This window comes from Fistularia commersonii, chromosome 23 (assembly GCF_037954325.1).
Source record: "Fistularia commersonii isolate RoL2024-O1a breed Wild chromosome 23, RoL_Fcom_v1.0, whole genome shotgun sequence".
NCBI classification, from domain to species: domain Eukaryota; kingdom Metazoa; phylum Chordata; class Actinopteri; order Syngnathiformes; family Fistulariidae; genus Fistularia; species Fistularia commersonii.
Window position 1 is genome coordinate 13,763,420 of NC_141306.1, and position 19,514 is coordinate 13,782,933.

The 19,514-nt window shown below is 44.1% G+C and overlaps 1 protein-coding gene and 1 long non-coding RNA gene across 3 annotated transcripts; one reads left to right on the forward strand and one right to left on the reverse strand.

The window, feature by feature from the left end:
• Window positions 1-8,726: 8,726 nt before the first annotated feature.
• LOC147221083 (uncharacterized) lies at window positions 8,727-11,104 on the forward strand. The gene is made up of 3 exons (XR_015107951.1): window positions 8,727-8,829; window positions 9,091-9,200; window positions 10,101-11,104. It is a non-coding gene; the product is annotated as an uncharacterized LOC147221083 (long non-coding RNA).
• A 2,526-nt stretch (window positions 11,105-13,630) lies between these two features.
• On the reverse strand, window positions 13,631-18,781 carry LOC147221084 (uncharacterized). Of its 2 annotated transcripts, none has more exons than XM_086170492.1 (8): window positions 18,669-18,781; window positions 17,492-17,563; window positions 17,359-17,394; window positions 15,862-15,891; window positions 15,522-15,605; window positions 15,354-15,440; window positions 14,853-15,182; window positions 13,631-14,622 (listed from the first exon to the last, which is right to left on the reverse strand). In XM_086170492.1, exons 2-8 carry the CDS (start codon window positions 17,543-17,545, stop codon window positions 14,221-14,223), a joined length of 1,023 nt encoding a protein of 340 aa, XP_086026618.1. In that variant the 5' UTR covers window positions 17,546-17,563; window positions 18,669-18,781; the 3' UTR covers window positions 13,631-14,220. The 2 variants fall into 2 exon arrangements, with proteins under 2 accessions (XP_086026618.1, XP_086026617.1); XM_086170491.1 differs by having other exon boundaries at window positions 14,847-15,182.
• Between the last annotated feature and the right edge of the window lie 733 nt (window positions 18,782-19,514).

Sequence of the window (19,514 nt, forward strand, 5' to 3'; positions counted from 1 at the left end):
AGTGTCCTGACATAGCCTCACTATGAACAAATGACTGATGCTGCACGTTAGCTTCACAACCAGGAGATGTCACCAGGCACCAAGGTTGACCAAGAGAGCATATGAGAGACAGTGAGCTCACTGGTATAATAAAATAGCAGAAATAATGAACACGAGAAAACGACACCTCTAACATACCGGTGAAAGCGCAGGAGGGCACGGATAACAGGAGAAAAGAGATTTTGTGACTATTATTCAGTTTTCTAGTATCAAACAACAAAAGCTGAATGAGATACAACAAAAACTTGACCTACCGGTGTGCTAACTTTTTCCGAAAAGTCACCGTATGTTCGTTCGTGATCTGTACGGTTTAAACTTCAGAGTGAGATCCAAACTTTGGGGCCCTAATTTCGAGACCGTCAACCTGGGAAGAACCAAACCACAAGTTTTCCAGTATCAAACAACAAAAGCAGAATAAAGTACAGCGGAAACTTGACCTACCAGTGTGTTAACTTTTTCCGAAAAGTCACTGTATGTTCGTTCATGATTTGTACAAACTTTGGTCCAAACTTTGGACCCCTAATTTAGAGACCGTCAACCTGGGAAGAACCAAACCACGAGTTTTCCATTTTCGAGCAACCAAAGCAGAATGAAGTACAGCGGAAACTCGAGCGACCGGTGTGTCAACTCTTTCCGAGATCCGAGCCGCCGCCAAGTGGACTTTTTGCTTTATGATACAAGCCGAGGTCTGCGAAGAAAATCCTGGTAAAACCGGAGTGAGGTTTGTGTTTGGGAACTCACAGACACAAAGACATAAAGTGTAGTTACATTCAGATACTTAATGCTACTTGAGGCTACTTATTGATATCAGTTCATTTCTGCACATTTTCTTTGCATGTATTTTTTAATACATTTACTATTTATTAAGAGCATTTTTTATGTAAAACAAAAAACGGGGGTCTGGAAGTGATTGATAGCGTTTAGCTTCTGCGTATTAAATGTGCTCAGGGTTGGGACTCGCTGTGTGTTGTACTTGTCAAACCAACGCCTTGCTGATGGTTTCTAAACATCTCCAACACTTTGAGTAACGGCGAGCTCTTGCAGGATTCTCTTCGATGTCGCAATGTATTGCGTTTCCGGTAACCTGATGCCCAAATAAGGGGGTGTGTGTGGTCACATCTGGAAGACATGGTGAATGACTTGTCATATTGACTTTTTCTGGTGTTATAAGTTCAGGTACAATAATCATTTCATTCTTCTTCTTTGGCTTTTTCCCTTCAGCAAAATCAACCTTCTCCATCTGACCCTGTTCTCTGGATCCTCTTCTCTCACACCAACTACCTTCATATCCTCTCTCACGACGTCCTTCCATCTTCTCTTAGGTCTTCCTCAAGACCTCCAATTCCAGCATCTGTCTACCAATACATTCACTTTGTCCATGACCCAACCATCTCTGACCTTCTCTCCAAAACATCTAACATGATTCACTGATTCAACTCATTCCTGATCCTCACCATCCTGGTCACTCCCAAAGAGAACCTCAACATCTTCATCTCTGCGACCTCCAGCTCTGCCTCCTGTCTTTTGGTCATTGTCAGAGTTTGTAGATCATCTCACCACTGTCTCCTCCACCTTTCCCTTCCTTCTGGCTGATAGTCTTCTATCTCTTTGTACCCCTGAACACTTTTCTCCACCCATTCTGCTTGAACCCATCTCTTCACCTCTTTTCCACATGCTCTGCTGCTCTGGACTGTTGAACCTGAAATCCTCCAGCTTCTTGATCTCCACTCCCTGTAGCCTCACCATTCCACGCAGGTTCCTCTCATTCACCCACATATACTCTGTCTTGCTGCAACTAACCTTCATTCTTCTCCTTTCCAGAGCATACCTCCACCTTTCTAGATGTTTGTCAGCTTGTTGTCTGCTCTCACTACAGATCACAATGTCATCTGCAAACATCATGGTCCATGGAGATTCTTGTCAAACCTCATCCGTCAGCCTGTCCATCACCACTGCAAACCAGAAGGGGCTCAGAGCTGATCCCTGATGGAGTCCCACCTCCACCTTCAACTTCTTTGTTGCCCCTACAGCACACCGCACCACTGTCTCACAGCGAGCATACATGTCCTGCACCAGTCTAACATACTTCTCTGCCATTCGAGACTTCCTCATACAACAGCAGAGTTCTTCTCTTGGCACCCTGTCATATGCTTTTTTCAGGTCTACAAAAACACTCTGTACTTCCCCGTTAGCATTTTTAAAGCATTCTCTCACAACAGATCACGCTGTCTCTTTATTAATTATTCTAATATTTGAAGGGTTTGACCCTTCTAGTTCAACGCAACCTACGGTTTTGGTGTGTTTTCATGTCCTTGTGCACATTTCTAGTGTCCGCCCCGCAAAGAGGAGGAGACTTTCGGGAGACATCCGTGAGCAAAGAGTGAGGAAAGGTTCCACCAACCAATCTTTGCAGAGTGGAAAGTTTCTGACTGTTGCGACAGATCTAATCACCTGTGATTCATCTGCTTGCAGTTGTTGTTGTAGCTAATCTCGACCCCGGGGTCATGTTGGTGCAAGCAGTGGCTACATCGCTGTCGTCGCCACGGAAACAAGCTTGTGTAACAAGTGTTTGTCGACGCCATTCTCGGCTAGTGTTCCAGACGGCGCTCGCCTCTCTGCTCTGCGCTTCAAATTGTGTTCCGTGTTGTCCAACGCAACCTGATGCTAACTAAATAAATGTTTTGTTTCCCTCCAGTTCCAGGTTTGTTTCCTTCTGTTCTGACACCTTGACCTCCTTCGTCTTTTAGGCCTTTTGTTGACGTCAGCAGCAGCCGACCTGTGCCTTTTTCCTTCTAACTCTGAACCTTCCCTTCCAGACTTTAACAATAAACATCTTTGGTAAATACCAATGAATACCAATGAAATAAGGGATTAAGAATGAATAAATTCATTTGTTTGCACACTTTCAGGGACATAATGGGGGCTGCAGCCTATCCCAGCCGCCATTCACCATTGGTCCATTCACCTGGACCAATCACAGGGCCTCATGTAGAGACATACAACTATTTCTTTTCATTTTTTTTTAATTAACAAATATATGCACAACAAATCTGTTTAGCCAGAGTCAACACAATATATATATATATGTGTGTGTATATATATATGTATATACATGTGTATATATATGTGTGTGTGTATATATATATATATGTACATTTATACAACAATCAAAAAACTAATATACTGTCTCTGCATGTATACACTTACACATAAATATTAAACACATTTAATATCCTAAATAAAAATGTGTTTTTACTGACTTCGGGTTTTGAAGTCCATTTATTACATTTCCTGTAGAAAGAATATGAGGTTTGGTTTGCTGTTTATCCATTTTCTTTTCTGAATGTGAAATTTTCCTGAAAAAAGTTGTGCAAAAAAATGTATTTTTCCTTGGTGCAGTCTTAAGAGTAAAAATAATAATAATAATAATAATAATAATAATAATCCTGCAGTTGCTGTTAGAATCCACCTCTCGTCTTGATAAAAGCTTGTACATTTGAACAGAAGTTTTGTCAGTACAAGCAATAATAAAATAAATGCATAATAGATTCTTCATGTATTCTACAAAAAATCACAAGAGTCATCCATATCCATTTGAAATATTTCAATATTTTATTTTTATTTTTGTTCCTGGGTATATTTTGTGTGTGATTTTGGAGGATAATTCCTTGATTTCATCATTTAGACAGAATTTATTATAACTCTACCTTCTGATGGAATGAGTCCATCAGAGGGACAGCGCTTGTCAGATGTTCTGGGTTGGATGGAGGCATGTGATTGGCTGTGGGTTGGATGGAGGCATCTGATTGGCTGTGGGTTGGATGGAGGCATGTGATTGGCTGTGGGTTGGATGGAGGCATCTGATTGGCTGTGGGTTAAATGGAGGCATGTGATTGGCTGTGGGTTGGATGGAGGCACCTGATTGACTGTGGGTTGGATGGAGGCATGTGATGGCTGTGGGTTAGATGGAGGCATGTGATTGGCTGTGGGTTAGATGGAGGCATGTGATTGGCTGTGGGTTAGATGGAGGCATGTGATGGCTGTGGGTTAGATGGAGGCATATGATTGGCTGTGGGTTAAATGGAGCCATCTGATTGACTGTGGGTTGGATGGAGGCATGTGATGGCTGTGGGTTAGATGGAGGCATGTGATTGGCTGTGGGTTAGATGGAGGCATGTGATGGCTGTGGGTTGGATGGAGGCATGTGATGGCTGTGGGTTAGATGGAGGCATGTGATTGGCTGTGGGTTAGATGGAGGCATGTGATGGCTGTGGGTTAGATGGAGGCATGTGATTGGCTGTGGGTTAGATGGAGGCATGTGATGGCTGTGGGTTAGATGGAGGCATATGATTGGCTGTGGGTTGGATGGAGGCATGTGATTTGCTGTGTGTTAAATGGAGGCATGTGATTGGCTGTGGGTTGGATGGAGGCACCTGATTGGCTGTGGGTTAGATAGAGGCATCTGATTGGCTGTGGGTTAGATGGAGGCATGTGATGGCTGTGGGTTAGATGGAGGCATATGATTGGCTGTGGGTTGGATGGAGGCATGTGATTGGCTGTGGGTTAAATGATGGCATGTGACCGCTGAAGAGGGCAGCCCAAAGGAAAATAAGAAGTTGACCGCTGTTTGACAATCTAATTTTGGACAATGTTCTGATCAGGTTCAGGAATTTCCCTTTTCTTCCTCAGCGTGCGAGGGAGAGACCGAGAAGATCCTTCTGGAATATTCGGAAGGAAGTTTCATGAATAGCAAAGGAGCTCCTCTACTCCTCTTCTGAGATGATGGGCATCAGCACTCTGAATAACGGTCTGAAACATCTTCCACAAACTAGATAGAAAGTTCCGTGAGCATTTAGCATGTTCTCCTCATGTGTGCTTGCATTTCCTCCAAAATCATGCAGCAGGTCAACTGAAGACTCCAAAATGCCCAGATGTTTGGATGGCAAATTGGATGGTTGTCTCTTTTTGTGGCCCTGATTGCAAGATATTGCTCTGGACTGTTGACCTTCAGCATTTATCAAACAAAACTCAACTCTAGTTTGTAAATCCCTGGTTCGGCGTGTCTTTCCTGTAAACAAACACGTTGCACGTCACCATGTTACCACAGGCTGGTTAAGCAATGAAAAATGGTCGTCAACAGCAAATTGTTGGGCAACTTCCAGCATTAGACAACAGTGGAGGAACTTAACCCCTTGTGGTATCTCCTCGAAGATGTTTCTCCCATCATCTGAGAAGCTGAACTGAGAACCGGAACCCTTCCTCAAGAGATCCAACCCCTTGTTCCCGGACGTCCCAATCAGGAGCCTCGTCCTCGGGACTCGTCTCCCAAATTTATACCCAAGAACTCCGGAGGTTCACCTTTGACCTGGACGAGTGCGGAACGCCGTTTTTATTTTGTTTATAGCCAGCTGAAGCGGGATTCCAAGAAATGACAGGACGTTTCGAGTCACGCTGACGCGAATTTCTGAATTTCCACCACCGACGTGGTTTTTTTTTTTGGAAGCATCTGGTTTATATGAAACGATAATAAACACAAAAATGGCCAGAAAAACACCAGAAAGAAAACACGTTTTATTCAGTCATCCTGACTTGGCGCGGTGGTTTTGGGTGGAGTGTCCAATTTGCTTTTTCAGAATTTGTTTGTTACGTTGATCCGTGTCCTGTGCGACATTTCTGATGATTCATCTTCTTCATGATTCATCCGGGACTGAAAGAGGAGGGGAAATGTTTCTGTCGCAAAGTCACATAGTGGTGTTTCGGCGTCTCACACACACACACACACACACACTTGTTTGATCAAAGAGCCTGTGATGCCGCTGTTAAATTCCTCAGACATCCGAAGCCTCAGAGTCTCCGTCTGATGAACGCCATCTTTCATCCGATTCTTTCTTCGCTATCCGTCTTTTTTCGGTGACCGCGTCTTCTGGAAACATCCGGGAACTATGACGGTTCAAAATTTCGCTCTGTATTTACACTGGCAGATTTCTAGCTTCTGAACTGCTACCCCTTTGAAATTAGATCTTCGATATCCTCTTCACTTCGCCTTAACTGATCCCTGCTGCTTCGTGGTCTACAGTAGTCACCTCTTATACCCTTGCCTCTCTCATCAGCTCTACAAATACTCTTTCCATCTTCTCGTCACTCTTCTAGCATCTGTCAATACATGTCCTTCTCTATCCTCAATTACCCAAACCTGCTGTAGGTCCTTTCCATGTTTATCTCTCTGTTTTGCTGTTTTTAAATCATTCTCTTCCTCTTCAAGGTCCATCCGAGCATACAAGTCGTCATAGGCCTTTCATCACCTCTATTTCCTTGCACCAACATTTCTTCTGTCGTCTGCACCAATTACGGGATATTCATCTTTGTACCCCCGGAACTTTTCCAGGCAAGAAGCGCTAGCGTACACCCATAAGGAAAGAAACCTGGTCAAGAACAGGCAGAGGGACGCTGGGCAGGAACAGGAAGCCCGTTGGGAGTGGAGAGAGGTGGCGGCCCATTGAGGTCCACGGGTTTACACCCCCATGGGGAAGACAGCTCGAGCTTTCAAGTCTTCACTGATTGCAAGCAACCAGGGTACTCCCGTCGCACAGCAATCCGCAACAATCCGCCTTCCCTGAGCCCGACCCTGACAGTTAATACCAATCATGGACTCATTTTCAATACATGTATGCTGTGGTCGCAAAGGTGTTCGAGCCAATTCAGAGAACAGAAATGTTTCATCTGGCCTCTGAAAAGGAAGCTGGAACCTTCACATTCTGATATAACTACTGTAGTTGTAGTAGAAGGAGTAGTAGTTATATCATTTTTATGCGTCCCCTCGACTGCCTGTTCCATAAAGATAACATAAACTTTCTCTGTATGCAGATGACACCCAGCTCTACATTTCCTCCAAACCCAATTCCACCCGTCCCTTTCTGACTGCCTCATGGACATCAAATCATGGTTCTCCAACTTTCTCAAACTTAAAACCAGCCAAACGGTACTTCCTCAATGCCTCCAGCATTCACAAATCTCATCTTTTTCGTCCATCAACAAAAACAACTAAAGAGTCAGGGTGCCATCCAAGATAGGACACTGTCTTTGCAATTTAATTCATATCACCCGGTTGTATTTCAGTGATGGCAGACAACTCCATTCTTTTCAGTCTCTGCGACAAATCCTGCCACAAACTGCATCCTAACCCGAACCCCCAAGAAGAACATCTCCCCCTTGTACTCCAGCAGCTCCACCTGCTGTCCTTAGGATCCAGGATTCATCTCAAAAAGATGCTCATTGCCTGAAAATGCAGTCAAAACTCAAAAGTCATCTCCATCGTCGTTGCTATGAATCGGTTTATCATTCTTAACTTCTTGTAAGGCGACCTTGGGCTTAGAGCAGCATCCACCAATCAAATGGATTATTATTACCAGTAGTAGCAGTAGTAGTTTGTGGAGGTTCTCAGTCCTCAAGGTCATGGTGAATTCTTGTCGGAAGACGGCAACTGGACTGGAATTTCTTCACTTGAAGACATTTCCACCCAGAGGCCTCTTCAGTTCTAATGACCTGTGTAGCTCAAGTGAAGTAAAAAAAAAAAGAGATTATTATTATTATTATTATTATTTTGTTTTGTTTTGTTTTGTTTTGTTTTGTTTTGTTTTGTTTTTTAAATCAGCAAGATAAGCACTTTTGGACCAAAAGTCTTTTATTTTATTTTATTTTATTTTATTTTATTTTATTTTATTTTATTTTTTAAATCCGCAAGATAAGCACTTTTGGACCAAAAGTCTCTTATTTTATTTTATTTTATTTTATTTTATTTTATTTTTTGAATCTGCAAGATAAGCACTTTTGGACCAAAAGTCTCTTGTTTTATTTTATTTTATTTTATTTTATTTTTATTTTTATTTTTTAAATCGGCAAGATAAGCACTTTTGGACCAAAAGTCTCTTGTTTTATTTTATTTTATTTTATTTTATTTTATTTTATTTTATTTTTATTTTTTAAATCGGCAAGATAAGCACTTTTGGACCAAAAGTCTCTTGTTTTATTTTATTTTATTTTATTTTATTTTATTTTATTTTATTTTATTTTATTTTATTTTATTTTTTAAATCGGCAAGATAAGCACTTTTGGACCAAAAGTCTCTTGTTTTATTTTATTTTATTTTATTTTATTTTTATTTTTATTTTTTAAATCGGCAAGATAAGCACTTTTGGACCAAAAGTCTCTTGTTTTATTTTATTTTATTTTATTTTATTTTATTTTATTTTATTTTATTTTATTTTATTTTATTTTTATTTTTTAAATCGGCAAGATAAGCACTTTTGGACCAAAAGTCTCTTGTTTTATTTTATTTTATTTTATTTTATTTTATTTTATTTTATTTTATTTTATTTTATTTTATTTTTTAAATCGGCAAGATAAGCACTTTTGGACCAAAAGTCTCTCGTTTTATTTTATTTTATTTTATTTTATTTTATTTTATTTTATTTTATTTTATTTTTTAAATCGGCAAGATAAGCACTTTTGGACTAACGTAGCTGTATCTCCTCAGCTTACGGCTGGATTTCAGTGATTTTTTGCCACATATTATGAAGGATCCCATCCTCTTCAACATGTTACCGCACCGTTCTCCTGCGTCACTCCACCTTCTCAGCCCGCCCATCGCAGACAAGCCCCGCCTCTCGGCATACATATGCAGGAGCCACTCTGGATGGAGATCACACGCCTTTCCAGACTAAACACAGCAATACAAGGTCAAACTTTTCCTTTTCAAGGTCTCAGGAGACGTCCAGGAGATACACAGAACAGGTGAGTTGGGTTTGTTTTCTCGCCGTCACAGCGCTGTGGTGTTTTTCCCTTCGTGGTCGGGTGTTGCGTAAATATGCCGTTTTGAGCCGATGCAAAAAAACAGACACGCCGCCCGAGAAGTCACGGATTGAAAAGTTACTCGATCCTTCCTGAGGAGAATGAAGCCACCGGATGTCTGTACTTGGTTGTCATAGAAACCTAGATACTGCTGAGGACGTCATCCCCCGCATCTCTTGTTTACTTGTTGCCGTTTCTTTCTAGTTGTGACCGAAATCTTCGCTTCCTTGGCAGACGGAAGGGACGAATCTGAGATGGAGCTCCTGAAATTCACCGTTCTCCTCGTCCTTCTCGCTGCCGCTTCGGCCAAACCGGTAAAGAAAAACACTTTTGTCATCAAAATCAAAATCCGGATGGAAAGGAAGGCTTCTCGCCTCCTCAGGGAGACAGAACCATATGCACAGTTAGGTTAAGTTAAGTTAAGTTAAGTTAAGTTAAGTTAAGTTAAGTTAAGTTAAGATGAGATAAGGTAGGGTAAGTTGAGTTAAGTTAAGATGAGATAGGGTAAGATAAGATAAGATAAGATAAGATAAGATAAGATAAGATAAGATAAGATAAGTTAAGTTAAGTTAAGTTAAGTTAGGATAGGATAGGGTAAGATAAGATAAGATAAGATAAGATAAGATAAGATAAGATAAGATAGGATGAGATAAGATAATATAAGATAAGATACGTTAGTAGTATATCTAAGTAGCATACCGTGTAGCATACGGTCAGCTAGCCTTCCGTAGCCTAAAAGTTAAGCTACTGTCAGTAAAAGTTAGCCTAATGTTGACGATTGAGTTGGTGATATCGTGTTAGATCTTTTATTATACCATTATCTTGCCGTGCAACGCTACTTTGAGGTACACTTACACTTACACCGTACTCGGCGCATAAACATTGACGTCTTCGTCAACCTCGAGATATTTTCATAAGTGAATATTGGTCAATGTCGTAACTGATTTGTCGTGAAGTGAAGGGTGACTGTATTAATATAAATAGATCATTAGAAGATAGCAAAAGACATCCATAAATGAAGAGACGGCGTCAACAAGGATAAGAAAATACAACAACAAGGACAAAAACAGGGAAACAGAGTGACAATAACAATGACAAAAAATAAACATGTTGCGTGTGGAGAATCAAGTTTTTTGGAAGTATGGACGGGAATAGTTGCCGACCCTCTTTAAAGCATTTTGGATTAATTTCTGTAAAAATGTCTCCTTTACAAGGCTGACTGGCAGAAGTTGTACAACAGGCTCCTGAGGGACCGCGGCCTCCTGGACTCGTGGCGTTTACCGTCCAGTTCTTCCAGCCGGAGCAGCGACGAGTCGCTTCTCTCCGACCGGAGCGACTCCTCCGAGAGCGATTCTTCCCAATCCTCCGAGGAAGTCACGCCGGCGCGGACCACGACGGGTGTCGTAACCGTGACGACCACTGGTATGGTGACCACCGACATGACGACGGACGAGGGGAGCACGATGACCCCCGAGCCGGGAACGCCGGACACGGAGGAGCCGGTCGTCATGGAGACGACGCCCCTGCCGGGAACTACAATCAGGAGGGGCGACATCTAAACAGCTAAACGGCTAAACGGCTAAAGAGCTAAACGGCTAAACGTCCGCTAGCTGCAGGAGTCCTGCAGCTTCTTTTCCGCCGCGGACCAAAGCTTCAAGGAACGTTTCTGTCAAACTTTTTACTTTCCACTCACTGCCGACGAAAAAAGCTGCGGCATGAATGTATTTTCTTTTATTTCAAAAAGAGATCTGGAATCATCAATAAAGTGTTTTCTTACATAACAATAAATCTCCTTTAGAGATAGATAGATAGATAGATAGATAGATAGATAGATAGATAGATAGATAGATAGATAGATAGATAGATAGATAGATAGATAGATAGATAGATAGATAGATTGCTAGCTTGCTAGCTTGCTAACTTGCTAGCTTGCTAACTTGCCAGCTTGCCAGCTTGCTAGATAGATAGATAGATAGATAGATAGATAGATAGATAGATAGATAGATAGATAGATAGACCTGATGATGAATGTTTGGTGTTGAAATTACACAATAAGTATAAAAAGAAGAATCCCAAGCATTTGTCTCCCAGCCGGAGGAGCGATGAATCATCCCTGAGGTCGCCTCTTGTTGACTCTGGGCTCTTGAAGCTCGAGGTAATTACAGGTTTGGAATTGATCTATTTTCCAAAATAAGAGAAGAAAACAATAAATCTCATGTGTTGAGCTGTTTTGTGGTTTCTATTTTTTTGTGAAGTTCTTGTGCAACAATACGGATGATGAGCGCCTTTTTTCCGCTTCAGGGGCTTGAAGCTTCCGGTGAAGCTCCCGCTTGTTTTGGACCGTAGAAGTCATCGGATTTGAAGCTCCATGCAAGGAAGAAACCGACTAGTTACACTTGTTCAGACATTCACATCTAAAATGCTAATCCGAGCATGGTGGCTGTCAATCACAGGACCACATATGGAAAGATCTAACCTACATACCGTACAATTTTTGGTACCTGACTGCCAACCTGAGTCAGAAGAAGACCAGGATGTCCCCAGCCAGTCGTTTTCCAGTCATGAAATTGTTCCTCAATGCGCTAAAAGACGAGAAGACTCGCGTTTTAAACGTCAGAAATATCTGCTCGGACTCCGGATGGAGTGTATCGGTATCCTTTTTGTTGACGTCTCCTCCGCTTTTAAGGCCCTGCAAGCGAACATACCGGCTCATCCGGTGGATCATCAGCTTCCCCACCAACAGATCCCAGAAGGTCCTGAGGGTCTTCTGCAGGTCCACCCAACAGGACCACCGCCTGGCGAACTACGACGCCGTCCTCCTGTCCCTTCTGTCCGGTCCGGCACTCCAGCGGCTCAGCCCTCCAGGACTTGGCGTTCTGGTGCGAAGCCTCCTGCCTGGAGTTCAGATACCTGAACACCGTCTTCGAAAACCTGCTCTAACACCGTGAAGATCATCTGGAAATGTCACCAAGGGCGGTTACATGTTCACAACTTTGATGCTGCTACCCTTTGTGCCCACATTTGCCCCTCAGGGGACAAATAAAGTGTTTCTGATTCTGATTCTTCTTAGGAACTGGTCCCATCTAGTGGATAAAGTCTTGAATAACAGCATCAGCCTGTCGTGCTGCACATTCATTCTCTCATTCTTCACCACCTGAGCTGCTTCTACTGGTTTATTAAAAACGACAAAAATATTTTAACATGCTTTATTTAGATGTTACAAGATCACCGTATTCTTCAAATTTAAGATTACATTTTAAAAAATGAATGAACAAATACATTTTAATACATTATCCATAAAGCTTATATGGTGGGGGGGTCCATCCATCCATCGTCAGTCGATCACAAACACTAGATGGCCAAAAGTGTTGTCTTACAAATCCAATTAATCAGAATCAGGTGTTCCAATCACTTCCACGGCCACAGGTGTATAAAATCAAGCCAGGTATGCAGGCTGTTTTTCAAACATTTGTGAAAGAATGGGTTGCTCTCAGGAGCTCAGTGAATTCCAAAGCGGAAATGTGACAGGATGCATCCTGTGCGACAAATCCAGTCGCTCCTAAATATTCCACAGTCAGCTGGATTAGAAGAACATGGAAGTGTTTGGGAACGACGGCAACTCGGCCACCAAGTGTTAGGCTACGTTAACTGACGGGTGAGCGGATGCTGAGGCGGAGAGTGCCAATAGGTTGCCAACTTTCTGCAGTGAATGGCTTCAGACCTCCAAACTTCATGAGGCCTTCAGATGAGCTAAACATCAGAGAGCTTCATTGAATGGGTTTCCACGGCCGAGCAGCTGCATCCAAAGTGCAATTCCAAGTGTGGGATGCAGTGGCGTAAAGCATGCCGACACTGGACTCTAGAGCAGTGGGGGTTACGCTTCTCCATCTGGCCATCTGATGGACGAGTCTGGGTTTGGTGGTTGCCGGAAGAACGCGACTTGTCTGACCACATTGTGCCAGGTGGGAAGTTTGGTGGAAGGGGGATTTCGGTGCGGGCTTGTTTTTGGCCCCTTAGTTCCAGCGAAAGGAACTCTGAAAGCTGCAGCATACCGAGACATTTTGGACAATTCCATGCTCCCAACTTTGTGGGAACAGTTTGGAGCCGGACCCTTCCTTTCCCAACATGACTGTGCACAAAGCAAGCTCCATAAAGATATGGAGGACAGAACTTGACTGTCCTGCCCAGAGTCCTGACCTCGACCCCACAGAACACCTTTGGGCCTTCTTGTCCTACATCAGTGTGTAACCTCCCAAATGCGCTTCCGGAAGAATGGGCAAAAACTGCCATCAACACACTCCTAAACCTTGTGGACCGCCTTCCCAGAAGAGTAGAAGCTGTTCTAGCTGCGAAGGGTGGACCGACATCATATTGCACCCTATGGATTAGGAATGGTGTGACACTTCCGTTCATATACGAGTCAAGGTAGGAGAGCTAATACTTTTGGCCGTATCGTGGATGAGGGCATCAAAACAGCCATCCATCTATTATCTACCGCTTATCCTACACTTGAATTGCGCTTAACCTGCCGATTTTGGACTCCATCACAAGGAGTCATACAACCATTTACTCACTCAGGCATACCGAGACCTTCCCATGTTAGGCTTTCCAATCGGTATGTTTGGGAGGAACCTGGAGAACCCTGAGGAACTCCATGGAGACCCCACACAGACAGCCATGGACTGAAGTGCTAATCCCTGCACCGTCATTTACCCACTTATAAAAAAAAGGTGGAAAAGGATTGTTTTTTTTCTGTAAAAGAGTTTTAATAATACTTTAGAAATGGTACAATATGTTACATTACAGTAAACAACATGAGACAAACAACATGTAGTGTAGATAGGAAGTGTGCAAATGAATCAGGTTGAGTTGAGGACAGCAGGTTTGATGACAAGACTACAACGAAGCTAAAGCAGCAGATCCGTGGCTTAATGTCAAGTTTACGTCGCGACGTTCGAGATCGAAACTAAACCGCGGCCCGGCCCGCCTGTTCGGTGAGCGCTTTGCCGTGAATAAAAAAGGATACTGTATCGTGCCGGTGCAGATTTATTCTTTTGCAGTAACGACTCATCCTCGAGGTCGGTCGACCTTTCGGCCGAAGGCGGCGGCCGTCGGTTTCATCGACTACTTTCCCCCGCAGGGACAATGTGTGGAAATCGGGTCTGCTGGACCCCAGGTTGCAGGGAATCCAGCAGAAAATGCATTTCTGAGCTTACAAGATGCAGAAATATCAGCCGAACACATAAAAACAATCACTGGAATGGCAACGGCTTGGCCCTGCAGTGGAAAGTGTAATGTCCGCTCTGTGGGTCAGCTAGCTGACACTAGATGCGCTTATTTGGCAGTGATGACCACGGGCGCGGCGGTGGTGACGGCAGGCCCCGCCCCCTCCTCGTCCGAGTCGCTCTCCGTGCTGTCGCTCTCGTCCGATTCGCTATCGACAGCACCGGGCGTGGCCGTGGCCTCCTCGCTGCTCTCGCTGTCCTCGGACTCCTGGCTTGCGCTACTGTCGCTGCTAGCGCTGCTGTCGCTACTGTCGCTACTGTCGCTACTGTCGCTGCTGTCGCTGGTGTCGCCGTCCTCCGGGCTGCTGGTGCTTTCGCTGGTGTCGCTTGAGCTGTCGCTCCCGTCACCCTCGGCGAGGGGGGCCTGGCTGGGGCCGAGGTCCGGATCCTGGCCCTCCATGTCGGCCGTGCTCGCGTCCTCCTCGAGGAGGTCAGTGTGGACCTGGAGAGCCTGAAGAGCAGGCGGGAAAAGATTACTCCATGTTTCGTGGAATCACCGTAGCAACGGGTGCTCTGTTTGGGTCGGTATGCTCAGAGGAACCTCTTTTCTATCGCTAATCCTGTAACTCGTACACGAGCATACCTCCGAGAGGAGCTGTGAGTTTGACTCTACCATCAAATCTGCTAATATTATCCCTACTGACTGCTTTTGGTTGTCTGGAAGGTCAAACTGACCTGTACCTTGTACACCTTCAGCGTTTTCTCCACCTCGTTGCCGTCGGTCATGTCGTAAGGCATCTTCTTCCCCGTGTCCACGTAGTCGTAGGACTTGTAGGGCATCGCGGGAATGTTGTGGTAGGACTTCTGGTCACCGTAGTTGATGGACTTGTAGTCACTTGGGTAGCCTTCCATGTTGTCGCCGCGGCCGGCGTCCGGGTCGGTGACGACGGTGGGCTCGACTGGCCCACCGGTGGGTTCCTCTGTGGCGACGGTGGGGGCGACTGTCACCGGACTGACGGTGGAGGACTCCCCGGACTCTGAGCTCTCACTGGACTCATCCTCCTCACTTTCCTGGAAACCAAAAGTATGTAGAGTGAAGGTTGCATCCAATCAGGATCGCTAACATGCGGTTACTATCTGTAGACCAGGAGGACGCTCTTGTTTTTGGATCTTGAGTTTAAGGAAAATTAGGCTCCTCCCGGTAGTCTCGTGATAAATAGCTATCCTGCTAACTTCACCTACCTCTGTAACGTCGTCGTCGTCGTCTTCGTCGCTGTCGCTTGAGTCCGAGCTGTCCGAGCCGGCCTCGGCCGGGGCCTCCGTTGCTTCCTGGAACAGGAACCGCATTTGAGTTAAACCCTCCTTTTACACCCGACCCGCGGATGTGAGATCCATTCTGAAATACCGAACCTCGTCCGAGCTGTCGGAGCTGTCGGAACTGTCCGAGCTGTCGGAGCTGGCGGTCGAGCTAGCGGTCGGCGGCGCCAGGATGTCCTGCAAAACACAAGACACTGTTAGCGCCGTGAATTCTCTGGTATTTTTTTGAATGAAGCGGCGCAGGAGGCGTTGTTTTTCCAGAAGGAGCCTCTTTGTGCAAGACGAGATCCTTGACATGCATTGACTCGAGAGGGAGTTAGATGTCTGTGTGTGGTCTAAAGATAATTACCCAGCTGGCAGTGTATGGATTGGAAAGAGTGAATTTGGAAAATGGGAGATAATGTGATGAAGGGAAGGAAAATAAGTGCCTCACCTGTTGGGTTGCGGCTACAGCTTGGCTCACCTGTGGACAAAAACAAGCGTTGGTTAAACAAATGGATTTAGGAGCAAAGAGCCTCAGAAGTTGGAACATCTGCTTTCCCTTTGCTCCGAGCTTTTGCTTGAAAAACCCGGCTCAAGGTTGCGTTGGAGCATACAAGTCATCAAAATAAGTCATTGAGAATAACCTCCGAAAACAACGCTTTGGATGCGGATTTGCCTCCAAGTCGAAAGTTCTTGTTCTTCCAAATGTGACTCGGCGATCGTTTCCATTCTGGCAGGTGATTAAGACTCAAGCGGAGCCGGTATGTTTGGTCTAACGGTTGCCCCTTTCACCCTCTTTGCCAAAAAGCAAAACTGAATGTCACGTGATTCACAAAAAGCTGTAAACAAGTCTGTTAAAGTGATCTTCTTCTTTCTTTTGGTTGCTCCATGCAGCCAATCACCTCTCTTCTCTAACTTCCTGTCCTCTTCCCCTCCATCCATAAACCTCCTCTCAGATCTTCCTCCAGACCTCAACCTTCTACCCTGTGCTTCCCCTCTGATGGACTCATTCCTGATCTCCATTCCTTGCCTCCTCTTCTTCTCCGGCATCGCTGGTCTGTTGAGACGCATTTTGTAATAACGGTGCATTTTGTGATAAACGTCCAAAATGTCATAATTTTTTCATTTCATTTTTGTAATAAAGCCACATTTTGTAATAAACTGCCGCATTTTGTAATAAATTTTGCAGCATTATATAATAAGTTATTACATTTTGAGAAGCTTGTTACAAAATGCACTTGCAACTTTTTTTATTCTCTAGGAAATGTAATAACATGGAATTTATAGAATATTCTCTGTTAATGCAACTTTTGAATAGTGTACTGATAGTAATTGCTAAGTAGTGCTACTAGGCTAATACCGTGATGCTAATAATAGGCCTAGCTTTTACAAATACTTTTAAGTAAAATAAAATACAATTAACAAACAAATAAACTATGTTTTAGAATTGTTATTACATAAAAATAACATGGAATTTATAGAATATTCTCTGTTAATGCAACCTTTAAATAGTGTACTGATAGTGATTGCTAAGTAGTGCTACTAGGCTAATACAGTGATGCTAATAATAGGCCTAGCTTTTACAAATACTTTTAAGTAAAATAAAATACAATTAACAAACAAATAAACAATGCTTTAGAATTGTTATTACATAATGCACCATGTTATTACATTTCCTAGAGAATAAAAAAAAGTTGCAAGTGCATTTTGTAATAATCTTCTCAATATATAACAACTTATTACAGAATGCTGCAAAATTTATTACAAAATGCATTGGGGCGGTTTATTACAAAATGCGGCTTTATTACAAAATAAAATGAAAAAGTTATAACATTTTGAACGTTTATTACAAAATGCACTGTTATTACAAAATGCGGCTCAACACTGGTCTCACCACCGAAAACAGGAGTAACGTAAAGAGGTATTTTGGGAAAGCCAAAGTTCTCACCTCCTCGGAGCTCTCCGACGTCGGATTAATCTGGGCCTGGAAAACGAACAAGCACATTTGCAAAAAATGAGCCTCCAAAATCGCCGGACGGTTAAAGCGTCGAACTCGACGCGTGAAATCAAGCGAAGCTCACCGGCCGGCAGAGGACGGTGGCGAAGAGCAGGACGAAGATAATGGCCGCCTTCATGTTTTCACAGTGTGGTATCTGGGTGGAGACGAAACAGGGAAACACATGAGTTTAAAATCAAAAGAGTGAACACAAGCCGCCCCCAAAATGCAGGGTTTGCGTCACCAAAAATAGCCCCCGAAGGCCATAACTTCACTCTTTCCCCAAACTCAAGCCGGTGACTTCTAACCACTTCCTGTATCCCCGTCCCCCTGCAGGAAGTGCTCGATTACAGGGTCCTTGGGAGCGACGGTGACCCCTTGCCTCCCTTCTTTTTTGGAACAAAGCTTTCTGAAAGTAGGACGTTTGCGAGTCGACCTGGATTAAAGAAAGGGGTTCAATCCGAGCGGACTCAGTTTCTCCTCTGCGGGTCTCCTGGAAACGCCCGAATCTCATTTCGGTATTTGTCCCGTGTGTTTCAGAGCATGTTTGAAGCTGGATTTGGGCGTTTGGATGGTTGCGGAAAAGTCGCCGCCACCCTGGACGACTCTTCGGACGGTTGTTTTTCGCAGGTAAGCAAAAAGAAGCCGTCGCGGCCGTGTTTTATGCTAATGTTGGATACTTGATGGCAAAGTAAGCTCGGTTGGGGTCCACCTTCATCACTTCCTCTGCCGTGACTCTACTTTCTGCTTGACTGTCGGAGTTTAAATGCCGTCCGGCACCGACGTGGCCGGTTTACCAGTTTTCCGCCGATGAAGAATCCTATGGTTTCCGGTACACTTGGACCTTAACGGCACGTTTTAAATCGCGCCAAAAAAACCAACGAAAATTAGGGGGTATCGGAAGAAATATCGTTCAAGCCGGGGAACATCCTGTCCATGATGACCAGGCTGGAGAACAAATTATTATTATTTAAAAAAGGGAAACTAGAAGACATAGGAACTGGACGTCTGAGATACAAGGTCCAGTTTGGTCGATTTGAAAATCGTGAAAAGCCTCTGCTTTCCCAACAAGAGTTGACCACCGCTCACTCGGACACTAGTTTCTACAAGTTGTCCTCCGCGGAACTGTCCGATTTATAAGTTTCCACATTTAAAGCGTTAGGAACCATTTTTGAGCTTCTGAAACTACAGCCGCAAAGTCTACTGGACAAGGTTGCCCAACATAATGCACATAAAATACATCAAGATGAACGTCCTCTGACCTTCTTGGGAGTCCCAGGAAGCCTCAGGTGCTGCAGAGTCGGTCTATCTTCAGTGTAGCTCAGTAGGTTCCCTGGTTTTTGTCGCTCCTCTGGACGTTTGGAGATGCTGCTGCTGCTGCTGCTGCTGCTGTTGCTGAGTACCGGCTTCCCGGCTGGGCTTATAACTCCGTCAGCCTCCGACAGCAACCAATCAAGATCCGGCTCGTGATGTCATGAGGTTAACCGCCTCGTGGTCCAACTCGCCTCTCCCACTCTTCCTGTGGTTCGGGAGTGTGTGCACACACACACACACACACACACTCGGAGTCAAGTTAATTTAAGGACATGCACTGACATGATCCGGGTCGGTGACGGCTGGTATGACAGTGATTCAGCTTCCTCGCAGACAGAAAAGAAGCGTCTGGCTGAGGTTTTCCTGGACGGCACAGAATTTCGTCTGCGACACCAGACGCGTCTTAAAACTCCCAAACAACAACGGCGGCGACGGGTCGTTATTTTCCGTTTCGCGAGCGTTCGATACGTATCGGAAACCCCGTTAATGACATTAACATCACGGTTAACTGACGCGCGTATTTAAATATAAACCGCCTCGGATCGGACAACTTCTTAGCTTTGAGTTCACAAGAGAAACATTTGAAATGAATAAAAAGAAAGCTTTTAATCTAACTCTTTCATCTACAAAGAAACTGGAATGGAGATCAGACCTTATTGTGATAAAGAATTGTGATTAGATTCATTTCAGCGCCGCCGCGTCAGATCTTTCATCCGACTTATAAAAAGCAGGCTTCTTTGGAGAAGTTCTCGATAACTCCCTCAAGCAACACAAATATCCAAATATTCGATTGT